Source organism: Meles meles, chromosome X (assembly GCF_922984935.1).
Source record: "Meles meles chromosome X, mMelMel3.1 paternal haplotype, whole genome shotgun sequence".
Taxonomy (NCBI): domain Eukaryota; kingdom Metazoa; phylum Chordata; class Mammalia; order Carnivora; family Mustelidae; genus Meles; species Meles meles.
Genome location: NC_060087.1, coordinates 43,261,185 through 43,282,054, shown reverse-complemented (window position 1 = coordinate 43,282,054; position 20,870 = coordinate 43,261,185). Strand labels below are relative to the sequence as shown.

The window sequence follows — 20,870 nt, the reverse complement described above, 5'->3', positions numbered from 1 at the left end:
CCCATTCCCCTAAACCATCTGCAATCAGCCATGAAACCATTAACCTCCAAAGAGCACTTCCAAGTCACTCTCCCGTCCAGCCCCAGTATGCACCGAAAACAGCCCCATGGACCTCAAATTGCTCCCCATGTATCCTCCCAACCATACTCTGCAGCACAAAACTATGCATCCAAACCACTCTTCAATGATCACTATACCCAACCTTGTTTTAAATTACATGCAACCATACCCACAAAAACTCTTCCAGTTTTTTCCATACCACCCAAACCACCCTCCAAAAACTCCCAACTACACCCTAAACTTCCGTATAATAGTCCCCAATGTTATCTGTAAACATTCCCCATTTACATTCCCAGTCTCCCAACTACACCTCCAAACCACCTTCCAGTGACCCACCAAACCCCTTCAGTCTTCCCTTTGATAGCTCCAACAATCCCCAAACACTTTCCAATGGCTCCGAATTATACCTTCAAACTGTCTTTTTCTTTCCAAGATTTTATTTATTTATTTGAGAGAGAGTGAGAGAGAGAACACAAGTGGGGGGAGGGGCAGAGGGAAAGGGAGAAGCAGGCTCCCTGCTGAGCAGGGACTCCCCCACCTCCCATGCAGGGCTGGATCCCAGGACCCCAAGATTAGGACCTGAGTTGAAGGCAGATGCTTAACTGATTGAGCCACCCAGGCGCCCCTCAAAGTATCTTTAATAATCTCTGAGCATCATCCCTCCAACGATCACCACATCTACCCCAAGCCATTTTCATTAGCTTCCTGTGTCTACTGTAATGAATTTCCACAAACTTGGTGTCTTACTACCTAAGAAATGTATTCTCTCACAGTTCTGGGGGCCAGAAGACCACAGTCAAGGTGCCAGCAGGGCCATAATCCCTCCAGAGGCTCTAGGGGAGAATCTGTTTGTCACCACTTCTTACACTGGGGACTGTCAGCATTCCTTGGCTTGTAGCCACATCAGTACAATCTCTGCTTTGGTCGTGATTGCCATCCATTCCATCTCTGAAATCTGCCTCTGCTTCCCTCTTATAAGGACCACTTGTTATTACAGTTAGGGTCCTCGTGATAGTGATAATACAGTATAATCTCCCCATCTCAAAATCCTAACTGTAATCACATCTGCAAACTGCAAAGTCCTTTTTCTTTTCTTTTCCTTTTTTTGTTTTTGCCATCTAAAGTACACCCACATGTTCCAGGAATTAGGATGTGTGTATCTATGGGGGGGGGGCATCATTCAACACTATACCTTTTGGTCCCCAAAGATACACATCTACCCCACATGCAAAATACATGTACCTCATCCCAATACCCCCCAACTTTCATCCATTACAGCATCAACTCAACTTCAAAATCTCACTTTTTTAACAAAAGGTTTTATTTATTTATATGACAGAGAAAGACACAGCGAGAGGGAACACAGGCAAGGGGTGTGGGAGAGGGAGAAGAAGGCTTCCTGCCGAGCAGGGAGCCCCATGCAGGGCTCAATCCCAGGACTCTGGGATCATGACCTGAGCTGAAGGCAGATGCTTAACGACTGAGCCATCCAGGAGCCCCTCAAAATCTCACTTAAGTTTCATCAGCTCAAAGGTTCCAAATTTTATCATCTGAGTCAGGTATAAGTGAAACTCTGGGTATGATCCAACCTGAGGCAAAATTCCTCTCCATCACCCAGCTTGTGATACTAGAAAGTAAATTATCTGTCTCCAAAACACAGTGGTGGGACAGACATAAGATAGGAGTTATAGGCATTCTTAATCCAAAAGGGGGAAAAAATGGACATAAACAAGGTGTCACTGGTCCCAAGTAATTTTGAAATCCAACAGGGCACGTTCCATTAGGTTTCAAGGCCTGGGACAAATTCCCAGTGACGTGGGGCTCCATCTCTGGGCCCATCACTCTGCCCTCAGAATCGTTAATCCTTTCTTTTGAAGGGTAGCACATGTTTGCTGCTAAGTAGCTTTAGCCCTGTGTCCTTCCAGTAGAATTTTGGGAGTCCAACATCCTTCCTTCATTTCATCCTATCTCCATTTCTCGCAAGCCAACTGGGCCAGTGTTTCTCTCAGTATAACATTCATCCTCAAAAATGTTGTGGGTCTTCCATGGAAGTCCCAAGGATTCACACCAGTAGACCAAAGGATCTTCCACAAAACTTTCATGGATGATTCCATCCTCATTCCAAACTTCTGCTGAAATGGTTGAGAGGATCCATGAGTCACACATCTAATCTCTTTAGTACCAGCAAAAGGCTGTCCAGTCACACCTTTGGCTCTCTCTCCAGAACACACTTTGCTGAAAGTAAATCTCCTAAATTCTGTATCTTCTGCAATCTGGACAGCCAGAGAATTTTCCAGACTACCCAAATCCTGGAGCCATTTTGCATAGCAGTTCTTCCCTCAATTTATCTCTTTCCTTTCACATGTTACTAAAAGCAGTATGAAGAATCAAGCAGTACCTCCGACACATTCCTTGGAAATCTCCTCAGCTGAATAGCCAAGATCATCACTGATAAGCTCTGCTTTTCACACAACTGCAGGACACAGTTCAACTAAGTTTTCTGCTTGTATATATATAAAAAGGATTGGGGTGCCTGGGTGGCTCAATCTGCTGGACATCTGACTCTTGATTTTGGTTCAGGTCATGATCTCAGGGTCATGAGATCAAGCCCCGGATCAGGCTCTGCATTCAGCATGGAGTCTGCTTGAGATTTTCTGTCTCTTTCTCCCTCTGCCCCTCCTCCTGATGCACACACACTCACTCTCAAATAAATTAAGAAAAGAGGAAGGGAGCCCCTGGGTGGCTCAGTCGTTTGGGCGTCTGCCATTGGTTTGGGTCGTGATCCCAGGGTCCTGGGATCTAGCCCCGCATCAGGCTCCCTGCTCAGTGGGGAGTCTGCTTCTCCCTCTGCCTCTCCCTCCTGCTTGTGCTCTCTCTCTCTCTCTGTCAAATGAATAAATAAAATCTTTTTTCAAATAAAAATAAATAAATAAAAACCAGGAGTGCATGTGCACAAAGGAAAGACCATGTGAAGACACAACAAAAAGCAACTATCTGCCTGTGAGAACGACAGTCCTTATCAGAAGTGAATCCAGGGGCGTCTGGGTGGCTCAGTGGGTTAAGCCTCTGCCTTTGGCTCAGGTCATGATCTCAGGGTCCTGAGATCAAGCCCCGCCTTGGGCTCTCTGCTCAGCGGGGAGCCTGCTTCCTCCTCTCTCTCTGCCTGCCTCTCTGCCTACTTGTGATCTCTGTCTGTTAAATAAATAAATAAAATCTTTAAAAAAAAAAGAAGGGAATCCAGATGACACCCTGGTCTCAGACTTCTGGCCTCCTAAACAGTGAGAAAATACATTTCTGTTGCTTAATGTGCCCAGTCTGTGGTATTCTATTAGGACATCCCAAGCAGACTAGGACAAAGCCACAATCCATGTGCGTGCATGCACCAAAATCTGTGTTCATTTCCTGTGGCTGCTATAACTAATTACAACACACTTGATGGCTTGAAACGTAAGAACTGTATTCTTTCATGGTTCTGGGGCCCCAAAGCCCAAAATCAGTTTCACTGGGTCAAAATCAAGGTGTTGGAAGAGCTGTTCTCTCTCTGCAAACTTTGGAGGAGAATCTTCTTGTTGCCTTTTCCCGCTTCTGGTGGCGGCTTTCATTCTGTGTCTTGTGGCTACATTACTAAGATCTCTGCCTTAGTGGTCACATTGACTTCTCCTTTTCTTTCTCTTCTATTTAGGATTTCATTTATTATTTGGGGGGGGACAAGCAGGGGGGACAAGCGGGGAGCAGCAGAGGGAGATGGAGAAAGAGAGCCCAATGTGGGGCTCGATCCCAGGATCCCAGGATCATGACCTGACCCAAAGGCAGACGCTTAACCCATGCAGGGGGTCTGCTGAACCACCCAGGCCCTATCTTCTCCTTTTCTATCAAAGCTGCCTCTGCCTTCCTCTTATAAGGACACTTGAGATTACAACCAGATTCTATTAAGATAATCCGGGATAATCTCCCCATCTCAAAATTCGTAATTAAATCACATCTGCAATGCATTGTTTGCCACACAAGGTAACATTCATAGGTACCAGGGATTAGGACATGGACGTATTTTGGGGAGCCATTAGTCAGCTGACCACACCATCCTATGACAGTGAACAGCTCTGTCTTTAATAACTTTACAGAAGACCGGACTTTGTCTCTAATAACTCACCAACTTCCCATAGTTCCTTCCAATCCTCCAATGGTATTCCCAGTTCACCCTTCAGTGGCTCCCGCCTGCGCTCTTAAACTTGCTTCTAGCAGCCCCATTCCCCTGAAGCCCTTCACGTGATCCTTTAGTTGTGTACAAACTGTCCTGTAATAGATCCCAACCTCACCCTAAGCCACCTTTGATCTCCACTCACATCTGTCTCTAAACATCCCCAACTTCACCCTCCAATTGCCCTCTCTTTTCCCTCCATATTTTCTGTTAATCCCACTCCACAATTGCCTTGCAATGAGACCCCAGACGCATGAGAGAGAGAGAGAGAGAGAAAGCACGGTGTTGAAAAAGTTGTAAAGATGTGAGCAAGAGATTAAGAGAGAGACTGAGGGAGATGAAGAATGGGTTTATTGTGCAAGTGATGGGGAAGCATTTGTTATGGACATATCTGGGGTATGTGTATGAAGCTGGTGTTTGTAGAACTGGGATGTGTGACAGGATAATTAACTAATGCTGTATATTTTTTTTCTCCCAGTCAGCTGCAAGTTTTTTTTTTTAAACTTTGTAGCATCTTGCAATGGACTACGGTTTTATATTTCCATGGGATCAAACTGGAGAGACGGTGCAGCGGGGTGGTAAAGAACGCCTGGGTTCTAATTCCAGGTTTTATAAATTGGGGTGACCTAGGGCAAATGACTTAACCTAGCTGTACCCTGGTTTCCTGATCCGGACGTTGGGATAATAAATGGAACCTTACTGTTGTGAGGTTCTGTTGTAAGGATTAAAACGAATTAATGCAGATAAAGTACCAAGAATGACCACTTAATGTTGCTTATTGCTATTTTCTTTTAAAGATTTTATTTATTTATTTGAGAGAGAGAATGAGACAAAGATTGAGAGAGGAAGGGCAGAGAGAGAAGCAGACCCCCTGCTGAGCAGAGAGCCTGATGCATTGCTGAGCTTGATCCTGGAACTCCAGGATCATGACCTGAACTGAAGGCAGTCATTCAACCAACTGAGCCACCCAGGCGCCCCCAGCTTATTGCTATTTTTAAAATATCTTTTGCCTTGGGGCCCGAGGGATGCTTAGTCAGTTAAGTTTCTGCCTTTATCTCAGGTCGTGATCCCAGGGTCCTGGGATCCAGCCCTGAATGGGGAACCTGCCTCTCCCTCTCCTTCCGCTGCTCCCCCTGACGGTGGGTAGCAATCCCTCTCTCTTTCTCTCTCAAATAAATAAAATCTTTTAAAATGTATCCTTTACCTTTTCTATCTTAAGAAGGACTTTTTAAAAAAAGGTTTTATTTATCCATTTGACAGACAGAGATCACAAGTAGGCAGGGAGGCAGGCAGAAAGGGGGAAGCTGGCTCCCTGCTGAGCAGAGATCCGGATGTGGGACTCAATCCCAGGACTCGGATCATGACCTGAGCCCAAGGCAGAGGCTTTAACCCACTGAGCCACCCAGGTGCCCCAAGAAGGCTTTTTTTTTTGCCTAGGTTTTAAACAAATTCTCCAAAAATATTCTGTTCTGATGTGTTTTTTTTAAATGTTATTTATTTGAGAGAGAGAAAGAGAACAGGAGCGAGGGTAGGAGCAGAGGCAAAGAGAGAAGGAGACTCCCCCCAAGCAGGGAGCCCAACGTGGGACTGGATCCCAGGATCCTGGGACCATGACCTTAGACGAAGGCGGATGCTTAACAGACTGAGCCACACAGGTGCCCCTGTTCTGATGGTTTTTATAGCTTTTTTTTAAATGTTTAGGTCTTTAACTAATCTGAAATTCCTTTTTCTTTTCCCTTTTTAAAGAAGATTTTAGGTTTTTTTTTTAAAGATTATTTATTTATTTATTTGACAGACAGAGATCACAAGTAGGCAGAGAGGCAGGCAGAGAGAGGGGGGGAAACAGGCTCACCACTAAGCAGAGAGCCCGATGCAGGGCTCGATGCGGGGCTCGATCCCAGGACCCTGGGATCATGACCCAAGCTGAAAGCAGAGGCTTTAACCCACTTAGCCACCCAGGTGCCCCCAAAAGATTTTAGTTATAAGTAACTTCTTTACCCAACATGAGACTCGAACTCACAACCCTGAGATCAAAAGTCGCATGCTCCACCAACTGAGACAGCCAGGTGCCCCATGGAATTATTTTTTTCTGAATTGTGTAAATTAGGAGTCTGATCCCTTTACCCAAAGATAATCATTTCTCCCCAAACCATTTAGATAAATTAGTCCATCTCCCTCCCAGTTACTTGAAATATCGTTCTTAAAATATCATTTACTAATTCTCACAAGTACCTAGGTCGATTTTTGGACTTTTCCTGTGCCATCGATCTGATTTTCTATTCTAACTCCCATATCACAGTGTTTTAATTACTAGTGCTTTGTGATATACTCTGAATTTGTTAAGATTATGCCTCCCCCTTTCTTCCTCTTTCATAAAATTAGATATTCTTTATTTAAAGGATTTTATTTATTTATTTGAGATAGAGAGATACACAGAGAGAGAGCATGAGCAGGGGGAGATGGAGAAGCAAACTCCCCGTTGAGACTCCATATCAATATGCTGGGATCATGACTGGAGGGGAAGGCAGACCTTTAAACATCTGAGCCACCCAGGCGCCCCTCAAATTAGATATTCTTACATATTTAAGGCACCATAAGAATTTTAACAACAGGTCTACCAGTTCCATTTTGGAATTTTTTTTTTAAATATTTTATTTATTTGACAGAAATCACAACTAGGCAGAGAGGCAGGCAGAGAGAGAGGAGGAAGCAGGCTCCCCGCGGAGCAGAGAGCCCGATGCAGGGCTCGATCCTAGGACCCTGGGATCATGACCTGAGCCGAAGGCAGAGGCCTTAACCCGCTGAGCCACCCAGGCGCCCCCCATTTTGGAATTTTTATTGGTAATGTGTTGATTTTTTTTTTTAAGATTAATGGAGGGGGCGGGCCTGGGTGGCACAGTCAGTTAAGCACCAGACTCTTGGTTTGGGCTCAGGTCGTGATCTCAGGTTCCTGAGATCAAGCCCCAGGACCAGCTGAGACTCTCTCTCCCTCTCCCTCTGCCCCACGCATGTGCTCTCTCTGAAATAAATAAATAAATCTTTTTTTAAAAAAGATTAATTTGGGAGCTAATTGTCATATTTATTATGTGGATAATGGGGCTGGTGTTGTGCGAGCATGTGGGGATGTGCATGTTTACTAAGCCAACGTCCTGGGCCAATACGGTAATGCGCAAGACGATTGAGAACTCAGTGAAGTTATCTGAGGTCCAACAACTGGGAAGGGTCTTGGGATGTTCGGAAAGAGGAAGGGAAGGGTGCCGGTCCAGATGTTCTTTGAGCTGACTGTGTATGGCTGGGGCATCCTCTGCTGTGTGTGAGCCAGCTTGCCTGTATCTGGAACACAGAGGAGTTCAATAAATATTTGTTCAAGCAGAGCACAAATGAGTGAATCAAGTTTTGGAGAGCTGATTGCATGCCAAACAACCTGCTAGCACTTTTCATAACTTATCTCTAATCCTCATAACAATCCTGCCAGACAGGTAATTATGTCCCCCATCTGACAGGCCAGGAAAGCTGAGAATCGGAGAGGGGCAGTCCCTTGCTCAAATCCAAACCCGGATCTTTATTATTCTAGAAGTTATTCACCAAAGGGACCAGATTTCCATCCTTTCACTCATTCATTCATCTGTCAGGGATTTATTAAGCACTCACTATGTAGTACAACGACCTAGTACAGCAACTGCTCTAGGTGACACAGAGTAGGCGGAATGCTCCCGGGAAGACCAGCTGGGCAGTTAGTTTATGGGTACCGAAAGGGCGGGGTTTCTGGTGCGCACCTCTGGGGAACTTAGCTGCCTAGGCCTCCCAGTTAAGGCTTAGGCTGAGGGGGCACGGCTGGATGGAGGTTGCCTCGCGATCTAGGGAGCTGTCATTACAAATATCGGCCAAGAGGGGGCGCGGTCCTGCTGCTAGAAGCGTGGCCTGGAGACCCTCTGCGTGCTGACAGGCCATCGGTGCGCAGGCGCAGAGGACTCAAGGAACGGCTTAAAAAAATCCTGCGGAGGGATCCCCTGCGAGGGGGCGTGGCTTAATCAAAGTATGTCTTGCTGATTGGTCACTGTCTCTGAGGGCGTGGCCTAGATGCGTCCTTCTCGGAATGAGGGCCGGCCGAATCTAGTTTTGCCTCTGTGTCGGAGGCGTAGCTTAGGGCGGGCCCTCGAGCCGCCCCTCGATGATTGGCCGCCTCACTCAGAGGGGTGGCCCGGCGACCCGTCCATCCTCCGTGCGGTCACTTCCTGTGGAGTTTCCCCAGCCCAGGGAGGAGGGGGAAGAGGACGAGGGGGAGGAGGGCGGTCGTCCGGGGTTAGGTTGGGGGGGGGGGTGTTGGTCCGTTCAGGGCGGGGGATGACTCACGGCCCATCCCATCGTCCCGACGGCGCCCGCCCGCGCAGAGCTCCCTCCATGGCTTAGCGGAGGAGGTGGCGAACGGGGGGGGAGGGGGACTCTTATTTTGTTAGGGGGACCGGGCCGGGGCCCGACCGGCCTGGCAGGGCTCGCCCGGGGCCGGGCGTCATGTCTCATGCAGCCGAGCCAGCTCGGGACGGCGTAGAGACCAGCGCGGAAGGCCCTCGAGCCGTGTTCGTGCTGTTGGAGGAGCGCAGGCCAGCCGACTCGGCCCAGCTGCTCAGGTGCGGGGCCGCCTGGGACCGGTAGTGCCGACTGGGGTTCCTGGGGGGCCTGATCTGGGAGGGGGGACAACGGGAGCCCGGGCCTGGGATTGCAGGCCCTCGGCCTAGGCTTGGAGGACGTCGGGGCGCCGGTCTTGGGAGGGTACCTAAGGAATCCGCCGGTGGCCTGCTTGGACTGAGGCTTAAAGAAGTCATGGAAGTGCCTTAAGGGAGGCCTGGTTCCAATTTGGGGGGTTCTTGACTGGGTTTAGAGGGGGAAGATTCTGTTGTGTCCAGAGCCTGGTCTGGGGCAACTGAACTTGGGGGACTGGGGCTGAATTTGGGGTCCTTGAGTTAGGCGTGAGGGGAATGAATTTGAGGGGGTACTCTGTAGGCAAGGCACTGATCTGAAGGGACTTTTCCCCTCAGTGTCAGAGAAGGGGTCCTGGGAGATAGAAGTGCTGTCTTGGAAGCTGGACGATTCCCAGTGGCCAGTTGCTTGACTACGTTTGGGGGTAACAGGAATCTGGAGGGATTTGGGGGTATCTCAGATATGCTACGTGGGACCAGCTGTGTGTGTGTGTGTGTGTGTGTGTGTGTGTGTGTGTGTGAGCAAGAGAAACAACATTCATCAAGGCTTGACCAGAATAATGACTTTACCCTTGTCCGCCCACCCAGCTGGGTCAGATCCCAGGGATAGTGGAAAAGCCCTCTTCCCACACCCCCACAGGGGCTTGAATGGGAGACAGTGAGGCAGAGGCAACAGAGATGGTCCTACTTCTTAGCTCGGAGAAGGCCTCAGACCTTACTTGGGAACCCAGAGGAGGGTTTCATTCCTGCTGCCACCCATCCTAGCACCTCAGCCAGCCTGGCTCACCCTCTGCGCGTGCCTGGATTCTTTTTCTCCCCCTCCCACTCAGACAGTCAGACCCTGGAAATCAATCATCTCGAATCTGTCCCTAAAGCTGAATGAGGGCCAGGTTCACCATCCCTGCCTGGGTGGGTCCTCTGTGGCCTCTTCACATTCTCACTTCGATCAGCAGGCTTGTAAGCCCCAGCCCACTCTGTCCTCACCCTGCCCACCCCAGTGCTGGTCTCTTCAAACTTCTGTGCAATGGGTGTGTGAGCAGGGATGGGGCTTTGCCTGCTTCCTTACTGGGATTGTGCTGAGCCCAGCAGCTCCCCAAGCTTCCTCTTCTCGACTTCCTGGGTGGTTTTAGGTCCCCATCTGAGGGTGAGGAAAGGAAGAAGACAGATCCTTGGAGCCGGGTGAGAGTTCTTGTTAAGCGAAGTCACCCACAGTGTTTCAGGATTCTAAGTCTTTGACTCCATTCAGGATGCATATCCATTCACGTGCATGTGAATGCTCCCTACACACGAGGGTCTTGCCCCTGGCCTGGAGGACTGGGTGAGAGCCTTTGCACCCAATGCTTGCCCATTTTCTGACGCCTTCGAAACAACCTGGCTCATCCCAGTAGTGGGAGTAGTTGAAAGGGAGGAGTGTACAGCTTTTTATTTTGTGTCAGTGGATGTTGGTTTTAGAGGTAGGGGTGTGTGTGTGCGCGCGCGCGCACTGTCACAAAAAAACCAGGAGAGTGCTGGACAGGCTCCTCCCGCCAAGAAAAGAATGCTTGCGGAAACGGATCACCCACCCCAGCACTCCCTCTTTTAAATCCAAATTACCGGAATGAGGGGAGCCCTTGATATTTCCATTTTGTATTTGGGGTGTGTATTGGTTTCCCCTGAACTCTGGCGGGGGGGGGGACTTATTTGCAAAAATGGTGGATCCTTCCGTCCAGTGAATCGTTGACCCCAGTTCTTTGTGATGCATTCAGTTTGTGTTACAATGGATTGTTGTGCTGAAGGGTGCCCCCACAGTGCTGGAAGTGTGTAGACCAACGTGGGCTCACACTGAGCTGCCAGGACCCCAGGAGCGGGTGTGGGGGCTGGAACAACTCTGAATGCAAGGTCAGGACTCCTGCAAAGTGAATTGTCCTTCCTAAATTCTTTGCTTCTCTTTTCCCTCCAACCCAGGTCATTACACATGATTGTGTTAGAGTGAGGAGTTGGGATCCAGGCACTGTTACTATTTTGAATCCTAAGGGACTATGGGTAACAGCAAAAGCAAGTGGGGAAGGAAGAGGGGTGTGGGGAGAGAGGAAGACCTGGGAATTCCCGATGGTGGTGCCCAAGGAGTAGCCTCTTCTGCAGCCTGCGCTCTGTTCCCCTCTCCCCTGATGTGTGTCTCTCTCCTTCCCACCGCCCACTCTTTCTTGGAGGGGAGTGAGGTCTCCATATACTCACTGACCATCACCCTTCCCTCCCTTCCACCCTCAGCCTCAACTCTTTGCTTCCGGAATCTGGGATTGTTGCTGACATCGAATTAGAAAGCGTCCTCGATCCGGACAGCTTCTACGAGCTCAAAAGCCAGCCCCTACCCCTACGCTCAAGGTCTGTCTCCTCTGACTCCCCTCCCAATTCCTCAGGCCCCTCCATCCCCTCTTGACAGGCAGAGGCCCTCAGTGCCAGGGCAACCCTTTCGGCAGAGGGCATTTTCCAGAAGATAAAATTAAGGGCCTGAAAGCGTACTTCGCACAGGAAAGCAGGTGGCCACGCTGGGATTCCATTAGCTTGAACCAGACCTCCCCTGCCTCCCTCCTCCCAACCCGAACACCCATTCATACACAAATATTGCTGGAAGCCTTGGTTGGCCTGCGGGTCCCCAGCCGCCAGGTGGGCGGAGCTGTACCCACAATCCCTGCTCACCCCTTTCCCCACTCAACAAACTCACCCCCACCAGCCCTTGAGGAACCCCTGCTGGTCTCTTCTTTCCCCCAGCTTGGAAGTCTAAATGTGCTGAGTCATCGGCCTGGGCTCTAAGAGAGGGGAGGGGACCTGGAAGAGGGGCAGGAAGAGAGGATTGTGAAATCTCTGAGATTTTCAAGACTGCCTAGCTCCTGGGTCTAGAGGCCCAGGCTGGGGCCGAGGAAGGCCCTTTGCTTGCCCCTGTAGCCAGATGCCCACAACCAGGAGCTGAGCATCCTCAGCCCCAAACAGAGCTTTAAGAGCCCTCTGTACCCTAACCTACTGCCATGGCCCCCATTTGGCATCCTTCTGCTCTCCTTTAAATGGGATGGACCCCCTCTCTCACAGCCTAGCAATGGTATCTCTCCTCAGTGTTTGAACAGGCGCAGATCCAGCCTTCACCATAAGGATCGAAGGCTAAACCTTCCCCCCAACCAGACTGTGACCTCTAAGGGCTGGGACTCGGCCTGGCCCCAGTGTCTCCCCCGTCAGACTGTGAACCCAGAGAGCCCTGAGCAGGTGTGCTTTCTGGGTGTCCCCCTCCATGTTGTGGCCCCTGAAGGCAGAAAACAGGCCTAATTCCAGCATCTGCTTCTTCCCATGATGACTCCTTAGGCTCAGGACGAGACTTTTAGCTTACCTATGGCCCCGTATTTCCCATTCCACAGCCTCCCAATATCACTGCAAGCCACCCCAGCTCCACTCTCTGCATCGTCTTCTGCAGGGGGCTCCAGGACCCCTGCCATGTCGTCCTCTTCTTCATCGCGGGTCTTGCTGCGGCAGCAGCTCATGCGGGCCCAGGCCCAGGAGCAGGAGAGGCGTGAGCGACGGGAACAGGCCGCAGCCTCTTCCTTCCCCAGCCCTGCCCCTGCCTCTCCTGCCATCTCAGTTGTGGGCGTCTCTGCAGGGGGCCACACATTGGGCCGTCCTCCCCCTGCTCAGGTGCCCAGGGAGGTGCTCAAGGTAAGGTGACATCCGGAGGCCCTGGGAGGGATATCAGTGACTGAGGAGTGGTTGTGGTAGCTTTTGGGCCGAGGTCCTAGGGGCTCTCAGGAAGGTCCCAGTTACTGTTCAAATAGGCTGTGTTAGTGTCCCATTACATTTAGGGGTTCCGAGGCATTCTCGTGCAGCCGTGAGGGGTTCTAGGTGGGCCCTGGGAGGGTTATCAGTGACTGAGGAGTGGTCGTGGTAGCTTTTGGGCCAAGGTCCTAGGGGCTCTCAGGAAGGTCCCAGTTACTGTTCAAATAGGCTGTGTTAGTGTCCCATTACATTTAGGGGTTCCGAGGCATTCTCGTGCAGCCGTGAGGGGTTCTAGGTGGGCCCTGGAAGGTTTTAAGTGCCTCGAGTGGGCCCTAGGGCCTCCTGTGAAGTAACCCCGGGAAGAAATTTGTAGGAAGAGCTTCCTGTGTACGTCATACATTAGGAGTTTGGCCATTGGAGTGACTTGGGAAGCCATGTGTGGCTTCTAGGTCTCCTAGGTGATGTCAGAGACTGGAGAGGGAATCTTGGGACCTGTGCCAGGGTGCCCCAGAAACTGAGGGATTCTGTCAGCCATGGTGGCTCTTGGGGGCTGTGAGGGATTTCTGAGAAAGAGTTTGGGTCCCTGGGGGAGACTTCCCAGTATTTGGGGAGGTAGGAGGGGTTTCTGATTCTGGACCGGGTTTGCTGGCCTGAGTCTAGAAACAGGTGACCTCTGAGGGTCAGCCTGGGGCGCAGAGTCAGCCCATCCTACCTTGTCCCCTTCCACCCCTCCTCGCCCCCTTCCCACAGGTGCAGACCCACCTAGAGAACCCGACACGCTACCACCTCCAGCAGGCACGCCGGCAGCAGGTGAAACAGTACCTGTCCACCACACTCGGCCCCAAGCTGGCTTCCCAGGCACTCACGCCACCAACGGGAGCTGCTAGCGCCCAGCCGCTCCCAGCGCCCGAGGCTGCCCATGCTGCCGGCCCCACAGGCAGCGCCCCCAATAGCCCCATGGCGCTCCTCACCATTGGGTCCAGCTCAGAGAAGGAGGTCAGTAGCTGCAGACAACCTTACCACACTCCCCGTCGTCCAGCTTCCTCTAACCCTCGTCTGTATTCCTTTCTTCCCCCAGATTGACGATGTCATTGATGAGATCATCAGCCTGGAATCCAGTTACAACGATGAGATGCTCAGCTATCTACCCGGAGGCACCGCAGGGCTGCAGCTCCCCAGCACGGTGAGGCCCTGAGATGGGAGGCTGGCTGACGCTTAGTCGCATCCCTCTGTCCCTGACATGACACCCAGGCTGGCTGTGTATATAAGACCCTTACTTTGGATTGTACGAAGATAGCGAAGGAGGCCGTAGGGATGAGAAGAGAGCACACCAGGGCCCTGGTACCTTGTGTTAGGCTGTGTGGAGAGGTTGACCTGGTGGATTCTGAGAGATACAAGGGCAGGGACTCTGGGGAGGTAATCAGGGCATACCCAGGCAGTCAAGCTGCAGTGTGGGAGGGACTGAAGAATGGGACTCTTGTAGCAAGAGATTCAGTTCATTGGGATATAGCCAGACCATGTAGCGATTGGAACATATCAAAAGTCTTAAAAACCCGGTATGGCTGAACCTCGGGGTGATCGGAAAGTACAACATCTCTTTCAGTGAACCATGCATGCCAAGAGGCTGGATCCTTGTGGAGAGTGGGTAAAACTCTCTAGAGCAAGGAATATGCCAATAAATTATACCATTCTGGCTCTGGAACATTCCAGGAGTCCTATAACTTGCTTTGGGACATACCAAGGGGGCTGTGGCTTTGTTTTCTTTCAACACACCAAAGGGACAGAAGCGTGTATAAATATGGCACCAGCTTATCAGAACTTTTTATTGATTTGGACACAGCTAGGGACTGGGACCTTATATTACGTGGATCCAGCAGACTAGCAGGGGTTTCAAGAGATGATAACTCGTTAAGAGGTGGGATTAATTACTCAGGGTTTAGTGTGTTGCCATGGAGTAGATCCAGGAGAGGGTGAAGGAAAGAGAACAAAAAAATCAAGGCTGGCACAAGAACAGTGCTCGTTGAACAGCTGGACAAGAAATCCAGAGAGATCAGAATGCGTAGGAAGATACTAGAAGTCAGGAGCTCCGTGCATGACCTTGTACATGATAAGGTGGTGCAACACAACAGCCACGGCAGAAGGCTAGAGATTGGGCTGGAACTCTCTGAAAGGCCAGATTTTGGATAGAATGTTACCATGACAATTTCCCAAGGTCTGAGAACATTGAGCTGGAGTGTTCCAAGAATGCCGACTTGGAACGCTGTGCTAGGAGGGGCTGACGTGCTGGAAGGTTGCATCGTAGCCGACAAAGACCTGAGAAGAAGTGGTTTTCCAGCACTAATCAAGGCCAACCCCAGAGTTGGGGAGAGGGGCCTCCTAGGTTGCTGAGGTATTTGGGGGCACGCAGGGGCACAAGAAAAAAGGGTCCAGCAGACTCCGGTCCCCTGACCAAGCTGGGTGGGTCCACGTCATCCTGTCCTCCCCACTGAGTCGCCCCGCAGATTTCCCTTGAATGAGAGGGCAGGGTCCCTGTGTTGAGCCAGCCAGTCCTTGTGTTAGGGCATCTGTGGAGCGTGTGGAAGGGTGGGGGCCAGGTTCTGAGAAGGGGGCCAAGCCTGGGGCTGGTCCGAGCCGTCGTCTCTCTGCCCTCCCTGCCCCCAGCTGCCTGTGTCAGGGAATCTGCTTGATGTGTACAGTAGTCAGGGCGTGGCCACACCAGCCATCACTGTCAGCAACTCCTGCCCGGCTGAGCTGCCCAACATCAAACGGGAGATCTCTGGTAAGGGCCAGGGTCTTGGCCCCAGGCGCCCATTCTGGACCCTGGGGTGAGCCCTTTGTCAACCAGGTGGGCCTGATGCTGGGGGAAGGGGCTTAAGCAGACAGAAAGGGGCTGTTTGCCCTCTCCTTCCACACGGCCTATGGGCTTGCTTTCACCCCATTTCCTCTTGTCTTGGGTTTAACAAATGACCAGTCACCAGGGCTCTTTTAAAAAAAACTCATGAAAGTGGCACTTTAAAAAACAAAAAGTCACTTCCCTGCCTCCACCCACTAGCTCCTACCCCCGGCAGCCAGCCGTACGTGCTGCCCTCTGTCTTTCCCACATCCAGAGGTCCTAACTACCCGCCGCCCCCACCTCTCTTCCAGAGACTGAGGCCAAGGCCCTTTTGAAGGAACGACAGAAGAAAGACAATCACAATCTAAGTGAGTGGGCTCCCGTGCCCTTGCCAGCATGCTCTCCAGCCCTGCCTCGCTCCCCGCCTTAGCCTTCCTTGAGGGGGGCCTGTCCCCGCAACAGCCTCCCCATCCCCAGCTCCTTCTCCCTCCTCAGCCTGTTGACAGCTTTCCCACTCTTCTCCCCACCCCACGCCCAAAGTTGAGCGTCGCCGGCGATTCAACATTAACGACAGGATCAAGGAGCTGGGTACCCTCATCCCAAAGTCCAGTGACCCGTGAGTCTAGGATGGGGGGAGGGCCTTGGGCTGGCAGAAAGTGGGATGAGGGCCCTGTTCCCCTAAAGCTGTTCCTGGGTGGGAAGCACCTGGCATTTCTGCTCCTGGTGCAGCTTTCAGGACCGTGCATAGGGGCGTAGCCCCTTGTAGCCCCTAACCTACAATTGAGTGCATAACATTGCAGTCTGTGTGCCTCATCTGGTCCCCATCTGACATAGGCACTCATTTTGGGTTCATTTAGTACTAATTATTCATTCAAGGGACACATCGAGCTGCTTTGGGTCAGGGACTGTGCTAGGCCTTGAGGATATCAGAGGGACAAAACAGACAAAGATCCCTGAACTCCTGGAACTGATACTTTAGTGGAGGCAGACAGACCATAAACAAGATAAATAAATAAAATCTGGGCAGTTACAGAGGAGTGTTGTGGAGAAAAATAAAGAGAAGATGGGGGCATGCCAGGCTGGCTCAGTAGAGTGTGTGCCTCTTTTTTTTTTTAAAGATTTTATTTATTCATATGAGAGAGAGAGGGAGCACAAGCAGGGGGAGAGGGAGAAGCAGACTCCCTGCTGAGCAGGGAGCCAGATGCGGGACTGATGTAAGGGAACTGAAGATTGTGACTGAGCCAAAGGCAAACGCTTAGCCATCTGAGCTACCCAGGCTCCCCAGTGTGTGACTCTTGACCTCAGGTTTGTGAGTTCAAGCCCCATGTTGGTTGTAGAGGTGACTTTAGAAAAAGAATAGAGGGGGCGCCTGGGTGGCTCAGTGGGTTGGGCTGCTGCCTTCGGCTCGGGTCGTGGTCTCGGGGTCCTGGGATCGAGCCCCGCGTCGGGCTCTCTGCTCAGCGGGGAGCCTGCTTCCTCCTCTCTCTCTCTGCCTGCCTCTCTGCCTACTTGTGATCTCTCTCTGTGTGTCAAATAAATAAATAAAAATCTAAAAAAAAAAAAAAGAATAGAAGATCGGGGAATGTTGGCAAGGGTTAAAACTTAGGGTGAGGAGGGTGGGCACAGGGCAGGCCTGGACTGACAAGCAAACATTGGCGGTGAGGCAGGAGCCATCTGGGTGTCTGGGGAAGAGTGTCCAAGGTGGAGGGCACTGCTGGCCTAGAGGCCCTAAGGTGGGAGTGGTTTTCCATGTTCAAGGAGCATGAATCTGCTCTTCCCCCCAGAACAACTGGGAAGGGCATGCCCCACCCCTGAACTCCCCATCTAGGCCTGTGCTGGTGCAGTTGCCCCCTCAGTTCCCGAGAGCCCCCCTACGCAACACTGCCTCCTTTCCTCCCTGTTGGGTCCTACAGGGAGATGCGCTGGAACAAGGGCACCATCCTGAAAGCCTCTGTGGATTACATCCGCAAGTTGCAGAAGGAGCAGCAGCGCTCGAAAGACCTGGAGAGCCGGCAGCGTTCGCTGGAGCAGACCAACCGCAGTCTGCAGCTCCGAATTCAGGTTTGGGACAAGGAGGCCGTGGCAGAGGGGACGGGGGATCCCTACAGGCAGAGGCAGAGGAAGATCAGGCCAGGATTTCCTGGCCTACTTGGGGGATCCCTGGGCTTCCCCAACTCACGCGACAGTGATGCAAGTAGTGATCATAACCTTACCGAGAACAGCGACGAATACTGGCTAATGTCTATGGTCTTTGTCTCGTGCAGCGCACGGCGACAGGAGCCTTTTCTCCATTTGCTAAGGTAGCCCTCGTTATGATCCCATGAGGCAGGGACCATTATTCCACTCGTTTTACAAAGTGGGACTCTGAGGCCCAGCGACGTTAAGCAAAACTTGCCTCAAGTCACACAACCCGTGAGCAGCAGCCTGCCCTTGGCACCATCAGACTTCTCTGCCTCTGAGGAACTGTGAACCCCATCTGATCCCGTCTCCCACCCCCTACTTTTCGCAGGAGCTAGAATTGCAGGCACAGATCCACGGTCTGCCGGTACCTCCCACCCCGGGGCTGCTCTCCCTGGCCACAACTTCAGCCTCTGACAGCCTCAAGCCAGAGCAGCTGGACGTTGAGGAGGAGGGCAGGCCAGGCACAGCAGCATTTCACGCAGCGGGGGGCTCTGCCCAGAGTGCCCCCCATCAGCAGCCCCCAGCGCCACCCTCGGATGCCCTTCTGGACCTGCACTTTCCCAGCGACCACCTGGGAGATCTGGGGGACCCCTTCCACCTGGGGCTGGAGGACATTCTGATGGAGGAGGAGGAGGAAGGGGTGGTGGGGGGACTGTCGGGCGCCCTGTCCCCACTGCGGGCTGCCTCTGACCCCCTGCTCTCGTCGGTGTCCCCCGCTGTCTCCAAGGCCAGCAGTCGCCGCAGCAGCTTCAGCATGGAGGAGGAGTCCTGATCAGGCCTCACCCCTCCCCTGGGACATCCCCACCCAGGAAAGGAGGACGCCTCAGGATGAGGCCCCGCCTTTCCCCCCCCCCCCTCCCGTGAGACTGCCCTGCCCAGGTGTTGGGGGGAAGAGCAGACGTGATGAGGTCCCACCCCTGCAACCAGGCAAGGAGGAGGAGTCAGATGAGGCCCCGCCCCCTCCCCACCAGACCAGCCGGTGAAGCATTTCAGCCATGGAGAAGGCGGTAACTTCGGGCCATTCCCCTGGAGATTGCAGCCTCGCCCCGCCCCGTGGGACCCGCCCTTGCCCAGGTGAGGGAAGGAGGCAGAATGGGCTAGGCTCCCGTTGCTTAGGGACTTTCCTAGCCAGGTCTCCTGGGGTAAGGAGGTAGCAAGATACTGGCCCTCGCCCTCTCTTGGAACCACTAGTCTAGTCCATCCTGGCAGGGAAATGGAGTCAAAATAATAGAGGTCTCATCCTGGGGATTTAAGCCCTGCCCTTTCCCCTGAGCCCCGCCCTGTCCAGCCAAGGAACTGACGTGAGGAGAGCCCTTCACCTGGGAGCGCAGTTCCGGCCTTCCGGCTGTGCGGGAGCCAGGCCCCGCCCCTTCCCTATAGGCACAGCGGAGCGCAGGAGCGCAGGTATTTCAGGCACGGAGGAGTCCGTGAGATCAGGCCATGCGGAGATCACAGACCTTGTCCCTTAGTAACATCCCATCAGAGCATTCCACGCTGCAGGGAGTGGGCGAGTGGTACTTCAGCTCCCCAGCCTTAACCTGGGACCAATGGGACCTAACCCAGTAGGGCTCTGAGCCGACCTTGCCCTTGGAGAAGAGGGCTGATCTTGAAATCTTGTGGGGCTACATTCCAGACCTCGATCAGGAGAACTAGACCCTCACTGTTGGGTAGAGTCCCACCTCCTACTTTGAAGGGCAGTTTAGGGAGGTGACAGGAGTTAGGGGGTACTGAGTCCAGGTTCCCAGAACCAGCACTCTTGCAGTCTATAGAGGAGCAGGATGAAGGAAAGGGCCTTTCTGGGGAGTTCCCAAGCCCAGGGAAAAGTGGAAGCCTACCCCACCAAAGCAGAGGCTTGGAGGGAGGGTTGCAAAGCATATGTACCCCTCTTTTGTTTATCTGATTTTTTTACTGACCCCCCCCCCATTTCTCAGAAGCTAGGTCACCTCCAATCTCCGGCCTCCATCCACACCGTTCTCCATTTGGGAGGACTCCTCCCCATTTCAGAGCTGTGAGACACTCCCTGCCCATGCCCACCCTTCCTACCACATACACCCAAGGTTGTCAGCTTCAGATACTTGGGATCAAGGCCCAAGGAGGGTGTACTAAGGGGTCTGTAGGTTTGTGATTAAAATAATAAATGCTAGGCGTGTTTGATGCGCTTTTAACTTTGGCAGAGGGTCTCTTATCCTTGCTTTTGACTGTACAGTGAGCATGGTCGGGTCTGGCCAGGAGGAAGAAGGTTCTTGGAAGAAACAGATTTATGTGGGATGGACTAAAGAACTTAGAGGGGCTGGAGGAAAATAACCTGTGAGCAAAAGCAATCAGTCCTTAACTACCTGCCAGGCACCCTCCTGTTATGAGTGTTTCCCCAATTGTTTAATCCAAGGACTAATTATGACGAAAGTGCCGCTTCTTAGTCCCATTCCATGTTGGAAGAAGCTGAGAACTAGAGTTTAACCCCTTGAAGATACACAGCTGGTAGATGGACGAAGAGCTAAATGGTGAAGTTAGGAGAGCGAGAGATCTGCTGCAAAGCATGTCATCACTGAGGGCAGAGGGAGCAAAGATTTTCTTGCAGGCTCACTTTTGGAAACCGATAGGGAAGCGTATTAGGATAACTCCTGGCAGGCAGTAGAAGTCTGCCAGATGGTCCAAAGGGCACAAACAAAAACCATAAGGGTGGAGGGACAGGCAAGCAGTTCCGTTTGGGGACAAATGTTGACATTTGGGGGGGTGATTTAAATGGAGGTAAACAAACACAAATACTCTTCTTGAAAGTTGGGGAAAAAATATTATTTTTGGATCTCCTCCACCAGACTCTGACTCCCAGGATGGGCATCAGGCCTGGCCTTGCATCTCCCCCAGCAGATTGTGAATGCCACCCTTCCTACTCCTTTCTGGCCTATCACACTGACCACTAAAGCCTGGTTGCCGAGCCTCTGGCACCAGACTGATGGCTCCCTGATAACCTTTTCTGGACTTCCTCCTCCTCGAATCTGCCATGTTCTCTTTTTCATTTTGTGAACATAACACATAACGCCCAGAAGTGTTTTTCTCAAAATTTGTATCCTGAAGGAAGTTGAGCTTACGGAAGAGCTGCGAGAGCATTGACGTTCCCGGACCCATCAACCAGCATCCTCTGATGTGAATATCCTACAGAACCATG

The 20,870-nt window shown here is 51.9% G+C and overlaps 1 protein-coding gene across 2 annotated transcripts; it reads left to right on the top strand.

The window, feature by feature from the left end:
• The first annotated feature begins 8,529 nt into the window (after positions 1–8,529).
• On the top strand, positions 8,530–19,874 carry TFE3 (transcription factor binding to IGHM enhancer 3). Of its 2 annotated transcripts, none has more exons than XM_045995534.1 (10): positions 8,530–8,886; positions 11,203–11,316; positions 12,339–12,633; positions 13,441–13,686; positions 13,769–13,873; positions 15,352–15,469; positions 15,835–15,891; positions 16,064–16,139; positions 17,437–17,584; positions 18,033–19,874. In XM_045995534.1, the coding sequence occupies exons 1-10, from the start codon at positions 8,771–8,773 to the stop codon at positions 18,474–18,476; spliced, it is 1,719 nt and encodes a 572-aa protein (XP_045851490.1). In that variant the 5' UTR covers positions 8,530–8,770; the 3' UTR covers positions 18,477–19,874. The 2 variants fall into 2 exon arrangements, with proteins under 2 accessions (XP_045851490.1, XP_045851491.1); XM_045995535.1 differs by having other exon boundaries at positions 8,861–8,886; positions 12,395–12,633.
• Positions 19,875–20,870: the final 996 nt, after the last annotated feature.